General features: G+C 32.5%; 1 protein-coding gene across 2 annotated transcripts in view; it reads left to right on the forward strand.

The window, feature by feature from the left end:
- Positions 1–16,449: 16,449 nt before the first annotated feature.
- Positions 16,450–27,108, forward strand: part of LOC129225163 (probable chitinase 10) — a 36,875-nt gene continuing 26,216 nt past the window's right edge. Inside the window, exons 1-5 of one of the 2 annotated variants that reach the window (XM_054859727.1) lie at positions 16,450–16,567; positions 19,487–19,651; positions 20,855–21,019; positions 23,594–23,923; positions 26,246–26,440. In XM_054859727.1, the coding sequence (XP_054715702.1) occupies positions 16,459–16,567; positions 19,487–19,651; positions 20,855–21,019; positions 23,594–23,923; positions 26,246–26,440 (964 nt within the window). In that variant the 5' untranslated portion in view covers positions 16,450–16,458. The remainder of the gene's footprint in view (positions 16,568–19,486; positions 19,652–20,854; positions 21,020–23,593; positions 23,924–26,245; positions 26,441–27,108) is intronic. The other variant, XM_054859728.1, reaches the window with a different exon arrangement.

Here is a 27,108-nt window from a genome sequence, read left to right on the forward strand (position 1 = left end):
TCATTAACTTTAATATAACGTAGTGAACCATTTAATGACTCAAATTAACTATCAAAAATAAAAAAAGAATCACTCACCTAGTTTATTAGCTGTATAATTCAAAATATTATAACCAAGAAGAGGAGTTATACCACTTCGTTTAAATATTATCAGATTCTGTGCAATTGCTTATTTTATTTTCTACTTGTGATACCCGCACGGCTTTGCCCGTAGTAGAAAATCAAAAGGTCATTTGGTTCGCCTGTATATTTACAAATAATGGATGATGAATTTCTCGCCAATTGGCTATGTTCATTCGCTCTTCCCATGTTACGGTTCCTCGTCATGATAATTTCGTAATTTACTCGTCCATCTTATGATAATTTTGCTCAGGAAAATGTTCTTAAAATTGAAATGCTACAAACCATGCTACAAACCAACTTTGTACCAAATTTCATGAAAATCGGCCGAACGGTCTAGGCGCTATGCGCGTCACAGAAATCCTGACAGACAGATCCGGACAGAAATCCAGACAGAGAGACTTTCAGCTTTATTATTAGTAGAGATAGAGAAGTAGCTGTTAGAAATTTGTTAGAGAGAAAAAAAAATCTTTGAAAGTTGTGTCGCTTAACTTGAGTTTTATATGACAGATATAATAAACTAATAAATTACATTTTTGTTCCGTTTCAGCCCAAGACATTCTAATTCCTCATGGTTTGAAGCTGGGACAACTAATCCTCTTTCTTGTTCCAAAGCAAAATATTTTTTAAACCTTAATAAATTACTTATGCACAAACCTTTGACACTTGACTTTACACAATTTTGTGCAAAATTAACAACAACAAAAAAGATTAAGGCATAGTAGTGTAGTGGTTAAACTCTGGTCTCTTACGCCTAAAAGCGCAGGTCCAAACCTTTCTCCAGTCGGTGGATTTTCAAGATGCAGAAAATCGACAGCGCCCATGTCATATGATTCAGCGGCATGCAAAAGATCCCTCGAGTACTCGTTTGGCTTGGAGTGCTCTTGGTAACGTGAAATTTCTCCTTCAGTTTCGCACCGAATCGACTCCAGGTACCTCTATCTGGTGGGGAAACTGGGCGCCAAAATTCTCGTAATAATGGTATCCACCGATAGTGGTGCTACATGAAAGAAGAGGGATTGCACTCGGTTTGCAAAACGGTAGGGGCTTCTAACGCAGCCTCATTAGGACACAAACTGATTAAATGGTGGTAGCTATTGAAATTGATAAGAAAAAGTTATAGGTGTCCGACATAATTTGCTTTTTGGCGAGTATGATTCACTATTGAATCAAAGCAGTTTTTTTAGCTGCTGTTAGTAAAACGTAATTATAATGCAATTAATATAATTCATTAAACTTTCTTTTCTTTATACTTAATACAATATTTCATTTGCAGTGTATCAGTGCCAGAAACGAAAGGGAAGATTTCCTCATCCAAAACAGTGTGATAAGTTTATCCATTGCAGAGGCAGCAAAGCAGTCGTCAAAAGTTGTCCAGCTGGGAAAGCTTTCGCTGCCAACAAACAAGAATGCATCAGAATTGAAGAAACTGATTGCGGAAAGAACGAATTATTACACATTTTACAATACAGTGGTAGTATAGAGTCTCACCAGTAGTCTCCGAAAGTATTAAAAAATTGAAATGGTTACTTTTTGTGCAGATAAATGATTGATTTTATGCGTTGCTTTTTATGCACTGTGTGGTTTTTATAGACCATTTTTATCAACACAAACTGTAATAAGTAGTATTATTGAATAAATGAAAGGGTTGATGTATGAAACTTGTCGTATTTGATGTGACGATAATGATATAAACGATTTTTCTAAAATTAGTCTCATCGAAGGTGCAATGACGACAGGGGTAATGGTAGGCATAAGTGAGGAAAAGTGATATAAATAACTTACATGTTTCAAAATTAACAAATTGAAGATTTCTTTTGAAAATTACAGGACCTAAAGAGATGACAATGTGTTTTATGCTAAAACTAGTATTAAATGTTACTTTTCATATTTGGTAGTAAATTTGTACCTCGAAATAAAAGTGGCTAATAATCACTTTGCACCATACCTGGGGCAAAGTGACCATTAAAATATTCTTCTAATGAAATAGTTTCAATTAAATTATTAAAATTGTCCTTCTTCAAATCAATAAATATGTACTGATACTGCGTTATGAAAACCACTTCATTTAAAACTTTAATCCATAACATATTTTTTGGTAACACTCTCTTTTAAGTGTCTTCACACAGTAACAACGGAATTAGGTCCTGCTTTGGGGTTAGTTTTTGGTTGTCCACGAGCAAGCGATTTTAACTGTTACCGTTTATTGAGCAGAACGGTCCAACTTTTTGCCAAGTGGGCAAACTTAATCAAAAAAGTAATTTAATTTCATCATGATGTGGCTAAATTATACACCAAATACGAAAAAAGTGAGCACCAATCCACATGGGGCCACATATGTGTATCGAATTTCGTTTCATGGCAGTAGTGTTTGCTCTAGAGCGGCCACCAAAATCCAGTCACACATATACAGGCACACACACAAAGACGGACAAACATTTTCAAAAATGGACTCAGCACGCCTCAAAACGTGCAAATCTGTAGGAATTCGAAATTTTTAAAGTTTCACGAATCTATTACTTTCTTCAAAATATTAGGTATAGAAGAAAGTAAAAATAAAATGAGGTGAGAACATACACAGCCAATCACATAAGAGATACTAATTAGATTTACCAAAAAGTCAGTTAGAAAAGACTATACACATGAGTGATTCTCCAAAATCCTGACACTTTCCAATCCCTTTTTTTTAAAATAAAAATGTTGAAAAAAAGTCTGAAAAAAAAAATCATGCTTACTCTTTGGTAGGAACTTATTAAGAGCAAAATAGAGGGAACTCACTTTAACTATGTTACACCTTTAGAAGAGGGGGTCAAATTTTCACATAGCAAGAAACTGTCAAGCAGTAAGAACAAGCACAACTGACAAGAAGAGTTACAAAATGAATTTCTTCATGGGTTATCTAAAATGTAACTATAATAATAAAGAAATAACTGAAATCTAAATCAAAAGTATGGTTATTAAATGAAAAAACAAAATTTATAAAAAAAACTTCCTTAACGGACACCCCCAATTTCTTCGAGTACAAGTCTCACATAGGTTTTTCCATATTATTCACTCTGAATAGCTTACACTCCGAATAGCGGACATTCATTTTAATGGAAAAAATTCGATTGCTACATTAAAACTTTAAGTTAGCCATAGACAGTACGATAAAATTTACAAAAGAAAAGTTACCTTCTCATTACCAGCGAATTGTTTTATGTTCAGGAAATACAAACATAAAACAAAAAGGGAATCAGCAGTATTAACAACATATATTTTACTTTTAAAGCAACTACGAAATATATAGCAAACTTCACTAACCTATTCTAGCAACATTTAGATAAACAAATGTCTAACCAATAGTTCCCATTTGGAACGATTCGTCTGAACAACAAAAAATAAATCTTTACTAATAATAAAGCTGAAAATCTCTCTGTCCGGAGGATGTCTGGATGTCTGGATCTCTGTGACGCGCATAGCGCCTAGTTCTAGACCGTTCGGCCGATTTTTATGAAATTTGGCACAAAGTTAGTTTGTAGCATGGGGGTGTGCACTAGGGTGGGCCGAAAAAACTTTTTTTGGAAATCTGTTTTTGGATAGTGCGGAAAAGTTGCTATATGGACCCGTTATTACCCATAAGAAATTTCGCTAAATTTGTTTAATATTTAGCCGGCGCTATTTGACCTTGAAAAACTGAAAAAAGGGCAAAAATGCACTTAAAAAAAATGGGGGGGGGGGGTTAAAAATAAAAGTTTAAAGCTAGTTTCAGCAAACATTAGAAGTATCTGTGAGTGAATTAGTTGAAATCCTCAAAGACTTTTATACATTTCGTAGAATATTTAGCTACGCTCCTTTAAGACTGACACATGGGAAAAATGAAAAAAAAAAAAAATTGAAAAGTAGTTTCAAAATAAGTAAATACTGAAATGTTACGCAATAAGTTACTTAGAAAAAACAGTGAAAATTCAATCAATTTTATGCGACATTTGTTCGCCAATTTTTAAAAATGCATCACTCAAATAAAAAATAGTTACATAAGATGCTAATTTTTTAATCTTCAGTTCCAATTGTTTCTCCTGGATAATAAACGGCGCTCAACTGCTTCTATTATTCCTAAGATTATGTTATAACTATTTATATATGTTTGACAAATTAAGCCCTTGAGTATTAAAAAAAAGTGAATCCTCTGAAGTTTTTTAAACGGGAGCCGGACATTTCGAATGTTATTGCATGAAAGATGTTACGGGGCTGAAGTTTAGCACTGAAAACAGGACAAGGGGTCATTGTTTTAAGCTATTTAAATCTCAGGCTAACATGGATGTTAGGAAAAATTATTATTTTAGCAGGGTAGTGGAACCTTGAAACAGTTTACCGGAAGAGGTGGTAATGAGCAAGGGAGTAGATAGTTTTAAGAGGGCCATTGATCTTCACTGGGGATTGTAAACTGACTGGGACCAGTCTAGCTGGGCCCAGAGCCTGTTGCTGGTCGTCACTTTTGTATTTGCATTTGTATTATCTTTGTTTTGGTATACAACACGACTGTTATGTAGAAACGCGCGAAAAAGAAAGTAACGCGAGCAAGCACAAGTAGTCTTCTATTTGGACATGTAAGAGATTTGTCTCCTCCCGATTCTTTATTTCTTCCAACATATGAGGACATTATCAGATGTTATCAAATTACTAAGATGCAAATAAAGGGAGAAGGAAGTAAGCAACCATCTTCAGCAAGTGTGGCCGCTGTAGTTGCAAAAAAAGTTATTGATATTTGGGGGCGTGCTTCCCTTCCCCTTGTTTCGATAAGAAGAGTGATTGCCATGATTTTATCTTATTATTCTAAATATAATAGCGCAACAAAAAATGCTAAAAATATAAAGACGCAACTTTTGCAATCAAAGCTAGGCAAATTTAAAGCAGAGGCTACGACTTTGTTTGACGTTTGTGCCTGCAAATGCGCAGATTTATATTCGTGTCATTGCAGAAAAAAAGCAAAAGTCCCTGATAGAGAAAAACAATTTCTAATTGATCAAAGGACAGTAAGAAAAATGGCTATTGGAAAAGTGGATAAGGTAACAAATAATGCATATTTCCCTCATCCTGAACAGCTATTGTTGACAATGTTGTTTGACTCAAGAAAATACATTGAGGAATTAGCTGTTAGGTGCATTCTGAACTCTAGAAATAAGAAGACGAAGAGCTCGGATGGTTACGATTTTTTAAGCGTCCTAAACTCAATTTTGAAGTCATTGATTATGTTGATTTAGTTCATTGGGCAAACTGTGTTGCAACAGAGCCACCTCTTACAATGCATCTAAAAGACCAACAATTGAATGAAATGTGCAAAGAACAGCCTACAGCTGTTTCGAGAAATTTCCCTGTCACACGGAAGCTGTGGAACGTTGTGTGAAACTAATAACCGAAACTGCAATATAAGTTCGTGGTGAAACTGCACAAGATGGATACATTCGTGCCAAACTTCAAGCTAGGAAAGAGCTTCCATCATTTGATAACAGGGGACAATATTATTCCAAAAAATAATATTCATTATGCATGAGGTATTATAAATCAAATTTGAAGATTTCTTTTTCAAAATTTTAATATCTTTATATGAAATTCTAGAAAATGTATGATATTATTGCGTGATAATAATTACTATGATTAATAGTGCTATTTAATTAATTAGTCTATGATTTAATTTTAAAAAATAATTTTCACAATGGTTTTTAAAAAAAATTCAATATTTTTTCGTTTTTCTCCAATTTTTTGATGTCCGAAAGGAGCAGTTAAATGCTCATTAAAATCAATGAAACATTTTATGGGCTCGAACTGGCTCATTATATAACATTTTCGGTGCATTCCAGCAAAATATTTGGAATTTAGTTTTTTTTAAAAAATTTCGACAAATATTCATTTTTCTCATTTTTTTCGGTTTTTTAGTGTCAAATAGCGCTGGCTAGATATTTTTTAATATCCAAGAAATTTTTTGTGAGTGCTAATTAGCTCATCACGCAACTTTTGCGCGCTATCCAAAAATTGATTTCGAAAAAAAATTTTTTTCGGCTTATTTCGGCCCACTCTAGTGTGCACCTTGAAGCGATTTTTCGAAAATTCGATGTAGTTCTTTTTCTATTCCAATTTTAAGAACAAAAATATCATAAGATGGACGAGTAAATTACGAAATTATCATAACGTGGAACCTTAACATGGACACAAGCCAATTGGTGAGATACGAAATTATCATAACGTGGAACCGTAACATAAGCACAAACCAATTGGCGAGATACGAAATTATCATAACGTGGAACCGTAACATGGGTACAAGCCAATTAGCGAGGAAATTCACCATACATTATTTGTTAATATACAGGTGAACCAAAAGACCTTTTAATTTTTTCTATTACGGCAAAGCCGTGCGGGTACCACTAGTAAATAAATAAATAAATAGAATTATTCCATTGATACAATTTTATTTAGCGTTTGCCAAATTTAACTTTCTTTTTTTCAGTCAATCTTATTTTCCAACTAATGTATTGGAAATAAATCCTTCTATTCTACGGGATGCATTACCAGTGCTTGAGAAATAATGCAAGGAAAGTGATTTTTTTAGGACATGAGTATGACACTTTTTTATGACAGCAGTATGACACTTTCCATACAATTTGCCTGTTGCGCAAGCCCAGGATTATAATTAAGGTAACTAATGTTATTTTTCGATTCTAACCTCTTGATTCATTTACACACTATATGAGTAGAATTATTATTTTTCTTTTAAATAACAAAGAAATTTTGTCCAGGAGAATGACAGCAAAAATGTTTTATAACCATTTTTGAACTTCAAAGTTTTAGTAAGAACAGCAGACAAATCATATGAACTTAAAACTCAAAGGACATAACAAAATTGTGATAATAAACAGTGTTGTAGCACAGCAAATCAAAAATTCCTCTTTTTTAATCTATATTAATTGAACTCATTCCTATTACAGGAGAATGACATGAAACCAGGGGACAAAGTTTAAAACGATGTACGTTGATGATTTAAATAATTTAATGTATTTAAAGAATGCTATTTTACACCTTCAAGTATGCTTAATTTTGTACTACAAATTGAATTTGCAGAATGTTGATATAAAATTTTAAATTAATTTAAGTCCATTAGAAAAACGGCTGGGGACACGCCAAAAGTGGGACTTTCTGGTTATATAAAAAATTTTGTAGAAAAACCTGAATGAATTATTGTTTTAATAAGAGTAGAATAACATCAGATAAGTTATTTCTAACTATTAAAAAAACGAAAACACTTTCTGGGTTAAACAATTTTTGTGTTAGGCTACTGGGACATAAGTCGGATGTCTTTTCATCCATAAGCTCATTATTTTTTGCATTGAAAAAGGCGTTCCCTGTAACGCCGAAACACGTGTCTGCTGTAATTTGCAAATTTGTGCTTCTTCTAACGTTGTTTTGTCTTACTTTACTGTTCAGCACAAAGGTATTTATTTATCTTAACAACAAGAAGTTCCGAGGGTTATCGAGCGACCACGGGTAGGATCGGTAACCGTCTAGTATGATAGTAAAAAAAGACACATTTACAAAATTTAATTAATTTAAACTTTTTCATATGGCTGCTACACAATTTCTTCATAAATAAGGATTGGTAGTGACAATGACTATTTATACATGATATCTGTTCTTCAAAAATTCATATTTTAAAAATAATGAACAAAGGACTTGAAAAACAAATTGTGAAGGGCAGAGATATATTTTCTTGATTTTCCATAGAGACGTGAAAATACTCCATGACATATTTTTTAGAGGAGTGCAATTTATTTTGAGGGAGTCCAGTATACAAAAACAGTTAGGACCATAATATTGATCATTTGCGTTCATTGACGTTCTAAGATCATTGGCGTTCTTTTCAAGAGGAGAAGTACCGTAAAAGCGGGTGAAAATGATACAAACCCAAGTTTTGAAGTAATAAGCGTTCGTAGTGCACTCTGGGCTAGCCCAGTTTCAATAGGAACTATTGTGCAACCTTCTCTGCTAATGAGAGCGTTGTTACCACTGTCAAAACGGTCCGCCAGACGAATAACCTCGTGATTGTGAATTTATTTGTGGTGAGCAACTGGTGCTGTGAGTTTGAAGGTAGCTCGGAAATTTATGTTGGTGGACTTTTAGTGCAGAAGGAATCACAATTTCGTATGTACCTTTCGCTTTCATATTACATAAAAAGTTACCTCAAATTTTCATTCAAAAATAAAATATTTTGACGTTTTTACAATTACAAAGGTGTAAAGTTTACAATTTGGAAGGTGAGTGTGGTACAGTAATTAGTCGAAATCTCGGAGGGTGAGTTGGGTTATCAGGAGAAAAAGTACCCAGGAAAAATCACGGGTGTAGATGCAAGTGATCAACAGTGTTGAAGCGAGATAAGTTTTGGCAATGGCGTGAAAAAGATGATAAGATTTGGTATCCATCTTCAGAAATTATGAAGAAAATAAAGTCTTTGTTGCATCTCGATTTTATGAGATGTACTTGATTCTCCAAAGTTCAATTTTCAGCATAACTTACATCTACAACTCTTCCGTTAAAATATAAAAGAGGTCGAGTATGGTACAAACCACCAAAACTTATATGAAAACGTTGAAACATGTGCTGTCCCATTCTCACCCGTAATGAGAGGGCGAGAATTGTACAAAGAAAAACTGCTCTGGAAGGAGAGTGAGTAAGGTTTCGAATTATTTCAGCGTTGGAATCGAAAACTAAGGTCCTAAACTATAATAATAAAGCAACTTTATTTTTTTTCGAATGAATGTTGAGTAATTACATCAGAAATGCACTAAAACTGTACCTTAGTCACCCGCTTCTACGATACATTTTTTATGAAATTATTTTCTTTTTTGAACTGAAATCTGAGGAAATTAAAAATACCGATATTTGTAATTTTATTTAAAGGAAAAAAAATTAAAACTTGAAATTCACAAACTTGACGACGAGTGATGAAATTTATCCGTAAGGTTTAACCAAGTTGTGTGGGAGAAGCTCCTTTAATCATCCTAAATTTTAATTTGTTTGTTTTTCAATTTGTGATTTGTAATCTGAACTCAGAACAGTCATTTTCGTATGCGTTTCTAATTTCAATATTCGCTGGCTTTTTATTGTTATTATTTTGATTATTTTGTCTTAAATACTCATCGCCCTCCCTTTCGCCCCTCACGATTTTTTTGCCCCTTTGAAGAGCCAAATCGCCCCTTTGGGGGCTATCGCCCTCCAGTTTAGGAGTCACTGATCTAATCTCTATCAAAAGTTTGAAGTAAATAAAGCAAATATCAATGAAGGAATTCTGCATCCCTATTAACACTTTAAACGAAAATTGCTGATGCCTTGGAACTATCAAGGACGTGATGATTTGCTATCTATTTCTTCAACTACATATGCTGATTTAAGTTAGATTATCGTATCATCAGTGTTGTAGTTGGAGGGGGAGGGAGCCGTCCTCCGATTTTTCATTTTTTTTCAATGATGCAAACGTAATGTAAATTCGTTTCGAACCACTTTTTCTTCTGATGAGTCTCCACAAGCCTAAAGTAATTTCTATAACTACAGCACTGCATACAGGCCCGTCATTTGGGCAATAAGATTTTAGAAACATAATGCAATTTTGCATTTTAATGCTTTTTTCCTTATAAAACATATGGATTTCATACCCTATGCTTCCTCCCTCCCCCGGAAAACTTTTAACTGACGGGGTTGACTGCAAAGCACGCGTACTCGAAATCCTGATTACACTGGGTTTAATCGGAAAAATTTGAATTGTAAATATGTACATCTCTTTGTGAATAATTTGAAAGTTTAAGATAATTAAACAGAGTGTTGTAGTGCTCAACTTTACAAAACAACTGCAGGCAAGAATATCGGGGATGCAAAGAGCATCTTTTCCAATGCAAGAGATGTGAATTTATGGCTGAAAAGACATTCGACAAGAGCACGAGGCAGAGCAATAATGAATAGCGTAATTAACAAAATATAGGATTAACCAAACAACCAATGAGAAAATTATAAAACATCAAAGAGCCAATAGAAATGAAAAATATGTTAGGAAACTTTCTCACATTTACAAAACGTAAACACGAATTGACGGAAAAACAAAGACATTAACGAAAGTAAAGTGAGTTAATTTCAATAACTGTTAACTACAGAGTAAGGAAGGAAGAAAAACAGAATAAAGGCAGGACCTTAGAAAATGAACAAAACATATATATATATATATATATATATATATATATATATATATATATATATATATATATATATATATATATATGGAAGTCAAACTAGAAAAATTTGGAATTGAACTAAACTAGAGCAATTCCTCAGAATATAGAAAAATCCACAAAAAAAAAAAAATTTGACGAAATGGGGTAATTTTCGATCATTTTCTAAGAATTAGCATCAAAAGAAGCGGTTCGAATCCTAACATCGTTGAGCAATGCTCAACTTATATAATTGTTGCTTTTTCTTTCTTTCTTTTTGTTTTTTGCTTTTTTAGGCGAAATTTCAAAACTCACAAAGTTTGTCCGATATACAAAAAAGAAAAGTTGCAATTAATTTTATAAATTCTTCAACAAGAGGATGAATAGACTGTTTAAGAGAAAAGAACGAAAGTCAATCGGTTAGAGAAAACACCACCTGAAGTAGAAAAAGCAAGCATTAGCTACCTGATAGCTTAAGTTGATAACTGGCAGTAATTGAAACTGTCTCTTTTTATTTTCTCTTTACGCCAATCTTACCTTTTCGTGTTTACGTCTTGCATCAGTGAGAAGGGTTCCTAATATTGGTTTACGTACCAGAAATTCCAAAATTCAACAGAATAAAACCGATTGGCGCATAAATTGAGTGAACGACAGTAGCGGATACAAGGGGAGGATCATGGGGGTCATGACCCCCCCCCCTTTAAACCGCCGACATTATTATCCGTTCACATTGTGTTCAAGCACTTGATGAACAAAACGTAAACGATTTTAGTTTTGTTTTCAATTCATTAATTTTTTTAAGTAACTATCTCAAATATTGTTTCTTTTCATTGCTTATGAAATTAATTAGTAACGTTTATGCTGTACTAAGTGCCTTATAGGCCAGTGCCAATAATGTTTGAGACCAAAAAAATTTAGAACAGAATGAAACCCATTGAAAAAGTAAGAAAATATGATAAAATTAATAGGAAAACGATTTATAACGATTTCCGGCAAAACTACGAGTCCTATCGAAAAAACCTAAATGACAAAGTTGTTGGTGATAAAAAGATCTACAACTTTTGTATTTGCTTTTTTTTTTCACACAACCTCAAAATTTATGTGAAAAATCCAAAAAACCCACTTTTTCCACTTTTTGGTTTTTATTTTTTATCTCCCACAAAAAAAAAAAAAAAACGTTTTTTTCACGAAACTTGGTGAAAAGTTACCTTTTCATGTCTCAAATACATTGCAATTTTTTTAATTAAAAATATTTATTATTTCTTCTTTTTTTTGATTTACTAATAAAAAAGCATCATAATATTCAATCGAAAAATCTCACGTCAAAATATCTGATTTCTTAAAAAAATCGGTGCGTATGACTTTCGTTGAAATAGCTACCTTTTGATGGTATAAAAAAATGTAGACAATAGTATGGAAAAATTTCGCACAAAATGAAAACGAAAAAGTTTGAATTTGAAAATAAAAAATTATCATTACGCAAAATTTTACGCTATTTATTAAAATTTACTTAATGCGCTTTTACTGCATCTAAATCAGGCACATTTTCAAACGAGATATAATGCTTTTATCGAAATCATTCTGTATTCTGTGAGTTTTGTTTTTAAATATGCTATAATATATTATCTCTTCTATTTTTATTTTTAACCGATCGTATTTTTTCTTTTGAAATATTACCAAAAAAAAAAAAAAAACACATTGAGATTGGAATTTAAATGTGAGAGCATCTTCATTTATTTCTTTTCCTTCCTTTGATTTTCTCTGTCTTGAAATATGAAACGTAGTTACTGCAGTTTCATCATTGTATTGACCTTGACAAGTTCGATGAATTAAAGCTGATGTTAAATTCTCAATTTTTTTGTGTTTACTACTGACACTTTTCCTCATAATGACGTCAGAGAATTATTCAATCAGCGATATTCGCTATTCTATATGTGAGGATAACTTATATCCTTGAATGATCTATAGAACATTGTAGCATTCATAAAATATTTTGCACAGAAGTGGGAAATGGTCAAAAAAGGTCTGAGCCTTACTACCAGCTGATTTTTTTTTTTTTCGTAGCAGCTGCTAAGATCGTTCGAGCAATGAACAACATCATTTATAAACATACACGTGCAGGCTAAGTTACTTTAAAAAAATCATGACGAATTTACTTGTTTAAAATAATCTTTTGGAATACACATAGTAAGGTAAATACTACGTGTATTTTTAATTTGAATCAATCAGCCATAAATAAAATTATTATTATTTTCTCTTTCATAAATAGTATGCTTAACGTGACAAAACCTAATTAAAAAAATGAATGATACAGATAAATGGTTGTTTTTTAATCAAAAATTTCTTTCATACTTTTCTCTTTAATATACCCGAACATTGAATATGTGAAGCTAAAGTTATATTCATGCTACACTTTTTTAATTGTTAAGTTTAATTAGGAAATTCAATTGAAAAAACGATTTACGTAACAATCGGACATTATGGATTGCGTGTTTATAAATAGATTTGAAATTTTTTAGCCTTCTGTCGGAAAATATTTTTATAAAACGTTAAAAAATTATAATTTCATTTCTTTTGCACAAACAAATTTAATTTAACTTATGATAAAACTGTACGAATATAATTAATATAATTTCGTCTTTTCAGCTTATCAGTATTGATGAATCTCTTTGCATATTCTGCAATAAGGTAGATGAGAAGCAAATGCATGAAATAAAAAAAGCAGCTTTAAACCGTTTGTTGGTGTCTCGCAAGAAAAGAGTCGACTATACAAAAAATTTGAGAATTTAAACACCAGCTTTTATTCATCGAAGTTGCTAACGACAATATAATGATGAGACTGATATAGCTATACATTTCGTACTTCAAGACAGATAAAATCAAAGAAAGGAAAATAAATAAATAAAGACGCTCTCACTTTAAATTTCCAATCTCATTTGCGGTGGGTTATTTTGGTAATATTTCAAAAGAAAAATACGATCGGTTAAAAATACAAATTCAAAAACAAAGCACACAGAATAACTTCGATAAAAAATTACAGCTCGTTTGTGACGTGCCAGATTTAGTTGCAGTAAATGCGCGTTATCATACTGCTTTTATGTCGACTTTTTAAAACTATTTTCGCGTGTTCTTTGCAATCCCTGTGTTCTATGAATTTTCAATTTTTCAATTTAGGAATTTAACACGGAAACTTAAATTTTTTAAAAATAAAAGTGTAAATTTAATTAAATAGCTTAAAATTGTACGTAATAAAAAAATTTTTATTTTCAAATTCGAACTTTTTTTTTTCCATTTTCTGCGAAATTTTCCCATACTTTTGTATATATTTTTTTTATATTATCAAAAAGTAGATATTTCAACGAAAATCATACGCGCCGATTTGTTTTAAAAAATCAGATATTTTGAGTGAAAACTATGATGCTTTTTTATTAGTTAATAAAAAAAAAGAAGGAAAAATAAATATTTTAAATAAAAATAATTGCAGTGTATTTAAGACATAAAAAGGTAATTTTCACCAAGTTTCGTGAAAAAAATCATTTTTTTTTTGTGGGAAATAAAAATAAAAAACAAAAGGTGGTTTTTTGGAGTTTTCGCATAAATTTTGAGGTTATGTAAAAAAAGTGCAACTACAAAAGTTGTATATCTTTTTATTACCAACAACTTTGTTATTTACTTTTTTTCAATAGGACTTGTAGTTTTGCCGAAAATCGTGATAAACCGTTTTTCCCCCTTAAACCCCCCTACTCCCCGCCTTCCCGAACTCAGATCGCCGTAAACTATTTTTTCTATTAATTTTATTATATTTTCTTACCTTTCTAACTGGTTTCATCCTGTTCTAATTTTTTTTAAACTTTTTACCATTTTCAAAGGTATTGGCACTGGCCTATTACTAATGACCGATTTGATGTTTTTATTGACGACTCCAAGCAATTTCAGAAATTTTTAGCACTAAATTCAAAAGTTCGTTCATGGGGTGGAGGGGGGGGGGTCATTTCCTAGCATGAATTCCCCCCCCCCCCCAAAATCGTAGTCTGTATCTGCCCCTGGTGAACGACTATTAATTTAAAAATTATATGAAATAAAACAAGTACCACCTATTCAAATTCTATAAAATTGCAGTATTCACCTCAATCTGATTCATTGATATAAACCACTCTTCACTAGGGAGGACTTTTTGCGGAGTCGGAGAGAAAATAACAGATTCCGGCTCGGACTCCGACTTTTGTAATTTTAAATCAGAATAACTACTTACATCTGTTTTCTGTACGTCTTTCCAGTCAGAAATTTGTCAACAATGCATATAGTTTCCGTAATTTTTCATGTAATAGTGTTTGACAGGTGAAAATTTGAAGCGCTCTTGCCAGAAATTATGTCAAACAGCTACAGCAGCAATTGGAATTTTTTAAGGGGTCACAGTACTTTTTGACCATTTGTTTTAATTTATGAATATTGTGTTTTTCTTTGAAACCATAACATACACACTCATTTCGCAACCAATAATTTATTTTCAAAATCTTTAAATATTGCGTACATGTTTTAAAAACTCAAAAAAATTTAGGGAAATTTCAATTTTTTTTAAATCCCTAAGGCTTTTTTTTGTTTTTGCACATATTTAAAAAAAGATTTTTGCTAAGCAATCACAATATTCATCAATAAAAATCTGTGCATTCATTTGTTTATATATGTATGAGAACATTTTCTGTGATTAATTATGTAAAAAACCGTAATTTTTTTTTTAAATTTTGTTTTTAAAAGTTTAACATGCTCTAAACATTTGAGTAATTTATAAAATGCTTATCCAATGCACAGTTTTGTTAAATATATTATCCTGACTGCAAAAAGTATTACTTTAAAGTGGTATCTTTAATAGAAAAAAGGGATTCTCATGACATGAAAACACAAAAAAACAATCACCGAGAAAAAGCAATTTAAAGTTTTTCTTTTGCATAAGAACACATAGCATGACCTAAAACTACTCATAACTTTTTAAATATTCAAAATAAAGCGATGAAACTTTTTCCCTGTGTTTGGAATAACTTGTAGTTTTGAAATAAGCAATAAAATGTTTTTTGATCGTTTGATCATTTTTGAGGTACCGTGACCCCTTAAATATGGAAAGAAATAAAATGTAACATTTTTGAATTTCTTACACTTGAGATCAGTTTTTCGTGATTTGTTGCCTTTTCTTTAAGTATTTAATAATAATAAAATACTGTACAATCAATACATATTTTTCAAAACAAGATAATTTTATATATTTTCTCTTAAAAAATATTTTATGAACTTCCTCAGGCAAAGACCGTACAAAGGAGTGTCGAAAAAAAAATCATGTTAAAATATTAATTACAAATAATTTTCTGATAGCTTTACGATGTTGTAAACTCATTTCAGTTAAATGAATGGAGTTTATGCGTGTGGGGGGAGTGGAGAAACAAGAAAAAATGCAGCTTTTTATTGCCATCATTTGGAATTTTATTCTTTTTTTCATATTATATTAGTGTAAAACACCAAAATTGGCGAATGCTAACATTTACCGAGGATGCCTCACGGGTCTGCAATTTCAAGTTTTCCCGGGGAAGGGGAGCAAAGGGTAGATATTATATAAATGTAATTTTATTTAAAAAAAAATCCAGTTATGCGTAAAAAGATAATTTTTTCAAAGCCAGGGAGGAGAGCAATCCCCTAAATGACTGGCCTGGTTCACCAGTCTTTACTATGAGAGTGTTGACATTCACCGACGAACGTAAACAAGTTTCTGTTTTTCCTGGTAACAAATACACTCCTTTTTTACAAGTGTAATTTATCAACTTGAGTGTGTATTAATGGTTTCTGAAACGGGATCTTTTTCACCTGCTGCTTTAAATAATTCCCCTGCTATCGAAACGCAATCTATGCATACGCGCATCTTAACTTCAAGACGGTTGATTCAGCAGATGCTCGTTTTAATAGACGAAACAATATAGTCTTACATGCGAAAAAAGCCAACACAGATATTCAGAGATTCGGTAAGAAATCAGCTGAAATTTTTGTGGACGCAGCATCGGCATGATCAAATTTCCAGCATTCGAAAGGATAAAAAGCTAGGAAGACGGAATCGTGGGGCAGTTAGCAAAATGGCGAAGTTAGCTGCGTTCGTCGGGTTCTTGTCTTGTGTGGTGTTACTTGTACAAGCAAGTGATGAAGCTCATCAACAGAGAATGTCACTGTTCTTCAGAAAAGAAGGTAAGTTTTCAAGAAAGTTCAAAGGTTCATGTTCGAATTCGAGGAGAAAAAAAATGTGTTCATTTACAACTGTGGTAAAATTCTACTACCGTTCCAAATTAGTTGCTAAATTGAAAAACTTTTGCAATGATTATTCATACGGATGGTTTTTTTCATTTTGCTTGAACATTTCCTAGAGCCTTTTGGTGTTTTGCTCTCAATCAGCATTTACAAATTCCTGCATTCCATTCATCTCTCCTTGAATCAGTATTTAATTAGTTTCAAAAATCGAAGGTTCGCACACTCTAAAGCCACGCCCCATTTTTAAGGACTAGCAGCATACCAGAAAGATCAGTTTGCTTTCTAATGAATTCCCGATCCATTAGCTAGCAGAGAGTTTTATGCGAATACTGGTGGAAAAGGTTTTACAAAAAATGGGATCATTTACAACGTGGTAGAAATTTACTAAGTGACTACTCCCTCCGTTCTAAATTAGTTGCTACATTTAAAAAAAAACTTTTGTATTGATTATTTATACGGGTGATTTTGTGATTTTGCTGGAACATTTTTCAGAAATGCTAGGATATTTTGTTCTTAATCAACAAAATTTGCTTAGCATACGACCCGTTCTTCTATCCTTGAATCAGAATCTAATAGCTTCAAAAATCGAGGATTCGCACACTTTAAAGCCACGCCCCATTTTTAAGGATTACCAGTATACCAGAAAGATCAGTTTGCTTTCTAAAAGGAATTCCCGATCCATTAGCTGGTAGAGAGTTTTATGCGATTACAGGTAGAAAAGTTCTAGCAAAAATAGGAGTCATTTATAACGTGGTAGAAGATTACGAAGTGACTTCTTCCTCCGTTCTAAATTAGTCGCTACATTTAAAAACTTTTGCATTGATTCTTATACGGCAGGTTTCGTTGTTTTGCCATGCATTCTGTCCTTATATTCTTGAATCCGTACCAAATTAGTTTCAAAAATCAAGGATTCTCACACTCTTAAGCGAAGCCTCATTTTTCAATTACCGCCAGTAGACCGGTAAGACCAGTTTGCTTTCTAATGAATTCAGGATCCTTAGCTGGTAGAGAGCTTTATGCGATTACTGGTGAAAAATTTCTTGTAAAAAATCTGGCTAAAGAGGTACCAACCATAGATTTCTTAAAGTAATTCGGTACTGATTTAAGGAGCTGGGTAACTAATGTTGTGGATTGATTTCATATCACCCTGGAACATGTTTAAATAAAATCCCAAAATCTTCAGTTTCGGTAATTAGTATAAAAGCATTCAAATAAAGCAACTATAGTTGAGGCAAATCTAACATGGCAGTATTGCGAAAGACAGACTAATTGCTTCCTTACTACACTTTCAGGTTAGGTTTGCCCCAACTACAATTTGGGCAAAATTTTCGACTTACATGTAGCGATAAATTTGAGCGCGAGGGAGTGTATTGAACGTAGATGTTTCAACTTCATTTTACATGGTGAAGGAAGTTCTGTAGTCGCAAAAAATTAACCCCTTCAACCTTCGGTCTAAATATCCATTTCAGTCAAATCCGAATGAATGTTGAGTAATTTTAACTTAACCATATGTACCTACGAATCATTAAGTTTGACGATTATCGAGTTAGTTATTACGAGTTTTCTCGTGACGTCTGTATGTGCGTATGTGCCTATATACGTACGTAACGTATAATGTATGTAATTATGTGTCTCGCATAACTCAAAAGTGGTACGCCGTAGAAGATTGAAAATTTGTATTTAGACTCTGAGTGGGATCTAGCTGCGCACCCCTGCTTTTGGTTGCTTTCAAATGTTCCAAAATGGTTCTTTTGCGCCTTTTGGGGGTAAGGCAGTGTTAATTTCAATGTTTACTTTAGTGATAATATAATTTGTCGATCGCTACATTCCTAACTTTAACTTTAACTTAAATGTTTACATTCTGTACTAGGTTATAAAAATGTATGATATAAAAAACAATAAAATTAATATATATATATACATATATATATATATATATATATACATGTATGTATGTATATATATATATATATATATATATATATATATATATATATATATATATATATATATATATATATACACTTACACTTTAACTTCCTAATTTAAGCATCTGAATGCAAGAATATAATTTCTGATAAAAGCACATCAAAACAAAATTAAAAGTATTGAAATAGCATTCTTAAAAGCTTTTTAAAAGATTGTATTTAATGTTTAGTTAGTCTAAAGCAACTTTTCTTTGGTGATAAATAGCCTAACGTAGCAAGCAATATTGAAATGTATGTAAAAACACTGCTTAACATGTACTACTAATACGAGGGTCAACGAAAAATTCGATTATAATTATTATCATGATTTAATAACTTAGAGAATGTAATTTATGACGTATTTAAAAAAAAAGTTTTGTGTTTCAATTATTTTTTTCTGTTAACGTTTTAATGGGGTTACTACTTTTAGTCACTACAATTGATAGAATAAGCAAAACACATAGGGCCAGAAAAAACTTTTATTTTTCCAACAGTTATTTTTATTTAATTTTCTTAAATGTTCGGTTTTGGAAATAAGGCACAGTTTTTATGACGTCACGAGTAATGTACTTCGGCGCGCTACTCCATTGTCGCGCTAAATGTTTACGCTTTGCTATCAACCGCGTTGCCAGGTTATGATAATTCGCCTGTGCACTAATGGCATCAGTGAATGGCATTTCCTAATTCGTGATGTTATATGCAGAAGCGTAAAAAATGAATTTCAATCTGCGCACTAATTAAAATAATTGTTAAAAAATATTAACTTTGTCAAATTATTTAAAAAATGGCTAAATTCTATAGTTTTAAGCATGCTCTTTCATAAAAGAATAAATAAAATTACTTTTAAAACTTCGGAAACAGCCCCATTCTCAACATTCGGTTTAATTTTTAGGTGACCAAATGGTGAACCAACGTGAATCATGGAGTCAACCCAGAAGAGAGGACTTGCAAGACCCAGAGTGGACTACGACTGAGGAGCCATTCTGGACTGAACCAGAATCCGAAGATTCGAATTCGTGGAATAAGCTTTCCCGTGATAGCTCCAAACAGTACCAAAGTAAGTGGTTGGCATGTTCGGAAAATTAGAACAACATCTAAAATTGGAGCTTGTTTTCAAATGGCGTAATGTCAATTTTTTCCATTCTTAAAAAAAACGTCATTTCGTTGTGTAAAATTTATTAATGAATTTAATTAAGAAATTATTCCACCTAGTAATCTATATGTGAAAATCAGGGCTGCAGAGTCGGAACGAAATTGACTCCGATTCCGGGAATTTCAGAGCCTTGGACTCTAACTCCGACTCTTTTACCTCAAAATCAGTTTGACTCCGACACCGCAAACACTGGCAGGGCTGCGGACTTTGGGAAAATGACCGCCTTTGACCCAGACTCTTGAAACTTTAAACCTTCGAATCCCGACTCCGACTCCTTTACTCCAAAATCATTCCGACTCCGACTTTTACACACCGACTCCGCAACCCTGATGAAAATAATGTTCAAGTATATGGTTAAAAAAATCCTCACAGTATAGTTATTTAGACATAAAAAAGTAAAAATGATTTCACCCCTTTTGGAACAAAGCTGAAGGACTTACGTCCTTTTGGTTTTAACATATAGCAAAACGAAATGATTAACTTTTATTTGGAAACAGTTATTTTTTTACATGTAAATACACACACAGCATAAATTTTGTCCACAGTTTGAAAGGTAGTTACCACAAATCCTCATGAACAGATCCTATTTGTTCATTCGTTGTCATTTATTTTCACTTATGCTAACGTCATACCATCAAGCAGGCTTTTTTCCGTGAGAAAGAAACAGTTCGTTTTTAGAAATCACCACAAATCCTCATGAACAGATCCTATTTGTTCATTCGTTGTCATTTATTTTCACTTATGCTGACGTCATACCATCAAGCAGGCTTTTTTCCGTGAGAAAGAAACAGTTCGTTTTTAGAAATCAGCTTTCAATGTTAAAAAGGTATGTTGACATATTTTGCAATATTATCCAACTGAGAGAATTATGATCTGATGCTAGGAAACGGTTTTTGGTAAACGGTAAAGTAGGCTCGTTTAGCTCGTGATGGAACTGCTTGTTATTTTCAAATGAAGGAAAAAATCCGAGTTAAAAGATCGGCATTATACTCGTTATACATCGGTTTACTTCATACCCGCTGCTCATTTACTTGTGTGTAAAGTTTGCAGTTGTTTTGAAGTACTCATCACTGCAGAACAATTCTCAAATCTTCCTGTTTTTCACAGAATCTCGAAGTTCATTCCGAAGTGACTCTAGACGCACCTATCCCTCAAGACGAGATGACACATGGGACCAAGATACTACAACGGAGAACTCTTGGACCGAACCAGAAACTGAAGATTCAAATTCATGGAATGAACCATCCCACAAAAGTTTCAAGCAAACCTATGGTAAGTGTACTAGCATACCCAGAATTTTCTCCTGGCGGGATGGGGAGATCTCCATAAGATGCAAAGATTTTTCCATGTGGGGGTGGTGTGGAAGGGAGAGATATATATATATATATATATATATATATATATATATATATATATATATATAAAATTCATTACACTTACAATTGCAAAAAACTGGGGATGATACGTGCTTTTTGTACCATTCGTAAGTAGGGAAATAAATCGCACGTATGAAAAAAAAAATAATTGTTGGTGACTTTTAAACCGTAACGATGTTCAATTAAAATTAAGTAATGGAATTCGGGGCAAGTTGAGATTCTTTTTTGTTATTATCATCATCATTATTTTGAGTATATTCTTTACTGTTATTCAATTTTTGATGAAAATGTCGAAATTCATCGTTTCTAAACATGTAGCTATTATCAAGGCTAACTATTGGTTCAATAACAGTCCGATTACGACTTGAACCTGTTGCATGCTCAGCTCCGATAACTTGGAATTTTCACAAACTCGGCCACTTTTCGGTTCAAATGAGGTCTTGCACTAAATCATAATATGTTTAGTTACTATTAACCTCTACATAAAAATTTTCGAACGCATAAGTTTTTGAAATTTTTTATTTTCATCATATAGCTCGGTAATTTTCCCAACAATATCGATACCTTCATCAATGTATTAAGCGTTAAAATAATTACTTACCTCTTCCTTATTTCCCAGAATGTAACTCAAAGTTGCCATGATAGGCTATGTTTACACCATCAAGCTATTCACCACCATAATTAGCCTAGAAAGAAATGGAATATATATATATATATATATATATATATATATATATATATATATATATATATATATATATATATATATATATATATATATATATATATATATATATATATATATATATTTATATATATATATATATATATATATATATATATATATATATTTATATATATATATATATTATATATATATATATATATATATATATATATATATATATATATATATATATATATATTTATATATATATATATATATATATATATATATATTTATATATATATATATTTATATATATATATATTTATATATATATATATATATATATATATATTTATATATATATATATATATATATATATATATATATATATATATATATATATATATATATATATATATATGTTACTATAAATGTAAAAAAAACGATGATTTTTTATAATCCCCGGTGATTATTCACAGTCAACACTAAAATTGGTAAAAGTGAGTAATGATTGAATATTTAGCAATATTCCTCATAGTTACCGGTTAATTTAATGACTGACTCCTAACTGGGAATGTAATAAAAGTCGACTACTTCGCCAAAATTAGTTCAGTTTGCGCAGCTACTTGGCTTTTGACGGTCTTTTGACTTGACCCCATGACGAATATTATATAGTATCTCTTCGCGACTACAATTCACAGCTTTTTCGTCCCTGTCTATGTGGGTACACTTGTTTGCGTCTGCACATGGATTGACCATCTACGTAGGATTTTAATTTCAATAGTATTTAAGGTGCGGTAAAATGTGACAAATCCGGTGATTTGTCACTACATTACAGTTTACTTCAGCTTTGAGTTTACTGAATGTCATTCTAACCCAACAAGAATAGACAGTAACTTTTTTTTTGTTCAATCCCGAAACCATTAGGGCAAGGTCATCAGTAACAGGCAAGAGTCCAGTAACAGACCGTCATAAGTTTGGATTTAAATAATAAGCCTTTTCGGCGGGTATAACTGATGTTGTTGTGGCCCATGAAAACGGTGCAGACATCTTGTGTTATCACAGTGAATTTTATGAGCCAGTTGGTATTTACAAGACAGTGGAGGAAGATTATAAACAGCCTCCACGTGGTCAGCCGGTGTTTTATGTTCATTTGAATACATTAAGTCTTTATTTCTAAAAATAAAGAACTTGTGCACATTTTAAAGAGAAAAAGGGAATTTTGTACATTACTCATCCTTTCCTCATCCTGTCTCTTACTAAGTATCATCAGATCGGTGTCTGATCACCGTCTGGTTTTTCGGTGTCTGTTACTAAGGGGTGACCTTTTTTTCGGAATTGAGCATATAAAAATACAATTAACTCATTCAGAGGATCCAGAAGCAGTCAAACGTTAGATGAGATGCAGTTGCATGAGAGAAAAATAGTTGAAAAAGTCTGTTGTTGTTGCTTGTTCCACTTGACAGACAGAAACATCATACCAAGTCCATGAAGCCGTGCGAAAAAAGTCCCCCCAAAACAAGTCATGTTGAAGGGGGAAGTTGCAGCTTCAGGAGGTAAATACCTTGAGGCGCCATAGGTTGAAGTCTGACTTTGCCTCATGCCTGCAGACTTTAACTGAGCATAAAAAGTCTAAATACATTAAAAGGCTCAAAAAATTGAGTTAACCTGAGAGCGGTGTCTTAAGCATGTCTGTGAAAGGGACCATTCCCTAGTTAGAGCAAAATTTATGAGCAACAGGTACCGCCGCAGTATTTCATCACTATCGAGCGATCTTTAAAATTCTTTGTCTTCTGCAGGTAAACGTAGAGTTAGCCCATTCCGACGTGACTCAAGAAGAACTCTGCCATCAAGAGACAGCAGTTCATGGGACCAATATTCCACAACTGAAGATCCTTGGAGTGAACCAGAAACCGAGGAATCAAACTCTTGGACTGAGCTGAAGAAACAAGAAGAATCTTGGCCACATCAACTACCAAATTCACGAGACAGTTGGATGAATGTACATCACTTTTCGAACGAAATGTCACCAGAGGCTCAGAACCCCTGGGATGATGACTCATGGACGGAACTTCCTTCCGACCCTACACCACCAGATATGACAGAAGACTACGAAACAGCATCTGAAGGTATTATATATTTTTTAGTTATTCTTTTGTTAATCTCCCCTTGTAAATAATTTCATCGACACTTGAGCCAATTTTTTTTAAAGTTGGAGTATCTTTTTTCAGAGACTGTTTCTAAAGTTACTTTCTCTGTCATAATGCTTGCCGATTCTGCTTTTTAGCTAATGTCAAAAATAATGAAAAATAATAGTAATTATAAAGTTAATTTTGTTGATCAAGTTGACAAGTTAATTTCAAAGCTGAATTTAAGTATAGAATTGGATTTGGGCAGTTGAACTTTTCAAGTAATACAGGTTTTTGTAGATTGCTTTAACTCAAGTCAAATGATCAGTTTAAAAGCATTTTTAAAAGCTTTTCTTTCACTTATATTTCTTCAAAATTGTTTTAAATGCTCCTTTTTTCACTTATATTTCTTCAAAATTGTTTTAAATTCTAGCATACAAGCTCGCAATATTTAGATCAGATTAGCGGTAAATAAAGCTGTTCTCTCCTTATGCGCAATACATTTATTTTGCAACGACAGTGAATACATTTCCTTTGCTTGTTTTCTATCTTTTTTTCCTGTTGTTTTTGGGCGATTCTCAAAAAAATATCCCGTGCGCAACGCTAAGTTTTTTATTTTATTCAAGTAACTATTAATTAAATATGGGATTAACTCTTTTGCTTTGATGGTATATTAAAGCATGTATTATTGCCCAACAGAATTATTTTCTCCAGGCTTTGGTCAGCTTTAAAAAATTAAAAACTTAGCGTTATGCACGGGACATTTTTTCGAGAAAGGCTCTTTTAACTAAGATAGGTAACGGACAAGTATGTCTTAAATTTCAAAAAGTTTCACTTCAAATAAAATTTAAAACGAAAAATTTTTTAAATAAAATATAAAAAACGTGTTGGAAATCTAAAAACTTTATCTATATGCTTGTGGTTTGCACTAAATAGTATGAAATAAAACTTTATTATAACACTCAAATTTGCAGTTAATCTTAATGTCGTTACATTTCAGTTGATTCTAAAGCAGCCAATAAAATTTAAATTAAAAGTTTGAGAGAATAAATAGGTAGTAGTCTTTATTCAAATGACAAAAATATCAGAATATACATCGATGCCGATTTAACACAAAATGAGATTTCAATTTAGCCATGAATGTTTATTTTTTACCCGACTGCGCGTGCGCGACGCAAAGGAGGGTAATGTGTTTATGAGTCAATGTATGTATGTATGTTTGTTCCTATGTGGCGTTGAACTGGCTAAACCCCTTGGCCGATTTTGATAAATCTTACGTCAATTGATTTGGCTTAACCTTGGAGTGTCACTAAACACATGACATTAATCAAAATTCACCATAGCAACAACCAGTTGCCATATTGTCAGTTCGGAATCGTGTCGCACACTATCTGCGTGCTACACAGCATGCTACAAGTGCAGGTAGCGTTTTCACTGCCTGAATTTTTTGTTTACTAAGTCTACTAATTCGATTTTTATCTTTAACATGTTGCATTTGTTTTTGTCGTGATTCAGGGGACTGAGTTTCGCGACGTATACTCTCTTGACGGGCTTTTTTAGTTTTGGAAGAAAGATTTGGCTGACGACTTTTCCGCGCTGTTAATATAGCTGTGGTTGACTTAAGTTCGCGCATTTTTGCTAAAGGTCAAGCATATGTAACTTTATGCCGAGTAAGGCCCCTGGAAGGACTAATAATCATTAGTTTAGACCACCGCAAAGTTACTTAATAATCCTCACGATATAAACTTTCTCAATAAAATGAAAATTTGCGAAATTTGCCGTCTTGTGATCACAATAACTAAGTCAATGAAAATTAACTAAAAAGGGTAAAATAAAAAATAATTATTAAATAATAACAAAAAACCCCGACTGCGTAAAAACCGAAAAGAAAAAATATAAGCCCAGTAGTTTAGAATTTTATTAAGTATTACTGAATAACTACTCCATTGAAATAGTTTTATAATCGATACACACATAAGACAAATCATAAATTCAAAATCAGAATAGAAGGATCAACAGTCGAGACCCATTCAAATTTTACGGGGTTCCTTGACTTGGTCAACAAGAAATGGGCCCTGACTGTTGATCCTTCTATTCTGCTTTTGAATTTATGATTTGTCTTATGTGTGTATCGATTTTAAAACTAATTCAATGGAGTTGTTATTCAGTAATACTTAATAAAATTCTAAACTACTGGGCTTATATATTTTTTCTTTTGAGTTTCTTTGGTTTTTACGCAGTCGGGTTTTTTGTTTTCATTTAATAATTATTTATAACTTCGATTTAAATCGTTAATATTTAAGTTTTGACCACTCTTTTTAGTTGCATCTTCAAGAAAACCAGCCAGCTGTTACCAGAGGCCTGAGCGCGGCTCTTGCGACTCAAGGAAGACGCGTTATTATTACGACTCAGAAACACAATCCTGCAAAGTCTTCGTATGGAGTGGATGCGAAGGCAACCAGAACCGATTCAAGACCAGGGAGATGTGCGAAAGCACTTGCGGAGGAAGATCTACAAGTGAGTTTTTTTAAAATACTTTTTTAACTCAATACTGTAAGTTAGTTAATTTATATAGCTCAGAGCATTAGAATATGAATGGAGTATTGCGCAGATCGAAGCAATGTTAGTTACAGTGCATCCATCACGAGTTGGCATCTGTCAATCATGTGTGACGTAGGTAGAAACAAGTCCATTACCTTAAAATCAGCAGTGGGATGCAAAGACTTTTACCATATTTACGAGTTTACCAATGATTTGGCGATATAAATATTTTTAAACAAATTTTATAAAAGAGGAACTAAATTTTAGCTGTCGCCTGCATTACTTGTTTTTCATTCCGCTATACTTTATTTTAATTGTTGCAGTAAATTTCTTTAACTTTTACATTTAATTTTTAATGTATCGCTTGCTTAATGAAGTTAGTTGATGTTTATTATTATTCGCAACTCCAGTAAACTATAGGGAGCGCTGCAGCTACTGTCTAATGGCGGATGAAAAAGGTAAAACAAACAAATGTAACTTATAACTTGCTTTGACACTTAGTGAATGACAGTAATTTTTCATTGTGTTTGTGGGAAACTTTCTTTTCTATTCTTCTGAAATTTCTTTACACCACAAACTGTCTGAAGATTATAATTTACCCCTAAGAAAACACGTGAAATGGAATGTTTCACTTTTTCGGTAGT

The sequence above is a fragment of the Uloborus diversus genome, chromosome 6 (assembly GCF_026930045.1).
Source record: "Uloborus diversus isolate 005 chromosome 6, Udiv.v.3.1, whole genome shotgun sequence".
Taxonomy (NCBI): domain Eukaryota; kingdom Metazoa; phylum Arthropoda; class Arachnida; order Araneae; family Uloboridae; genus Uloborus; species Uloborus diversus.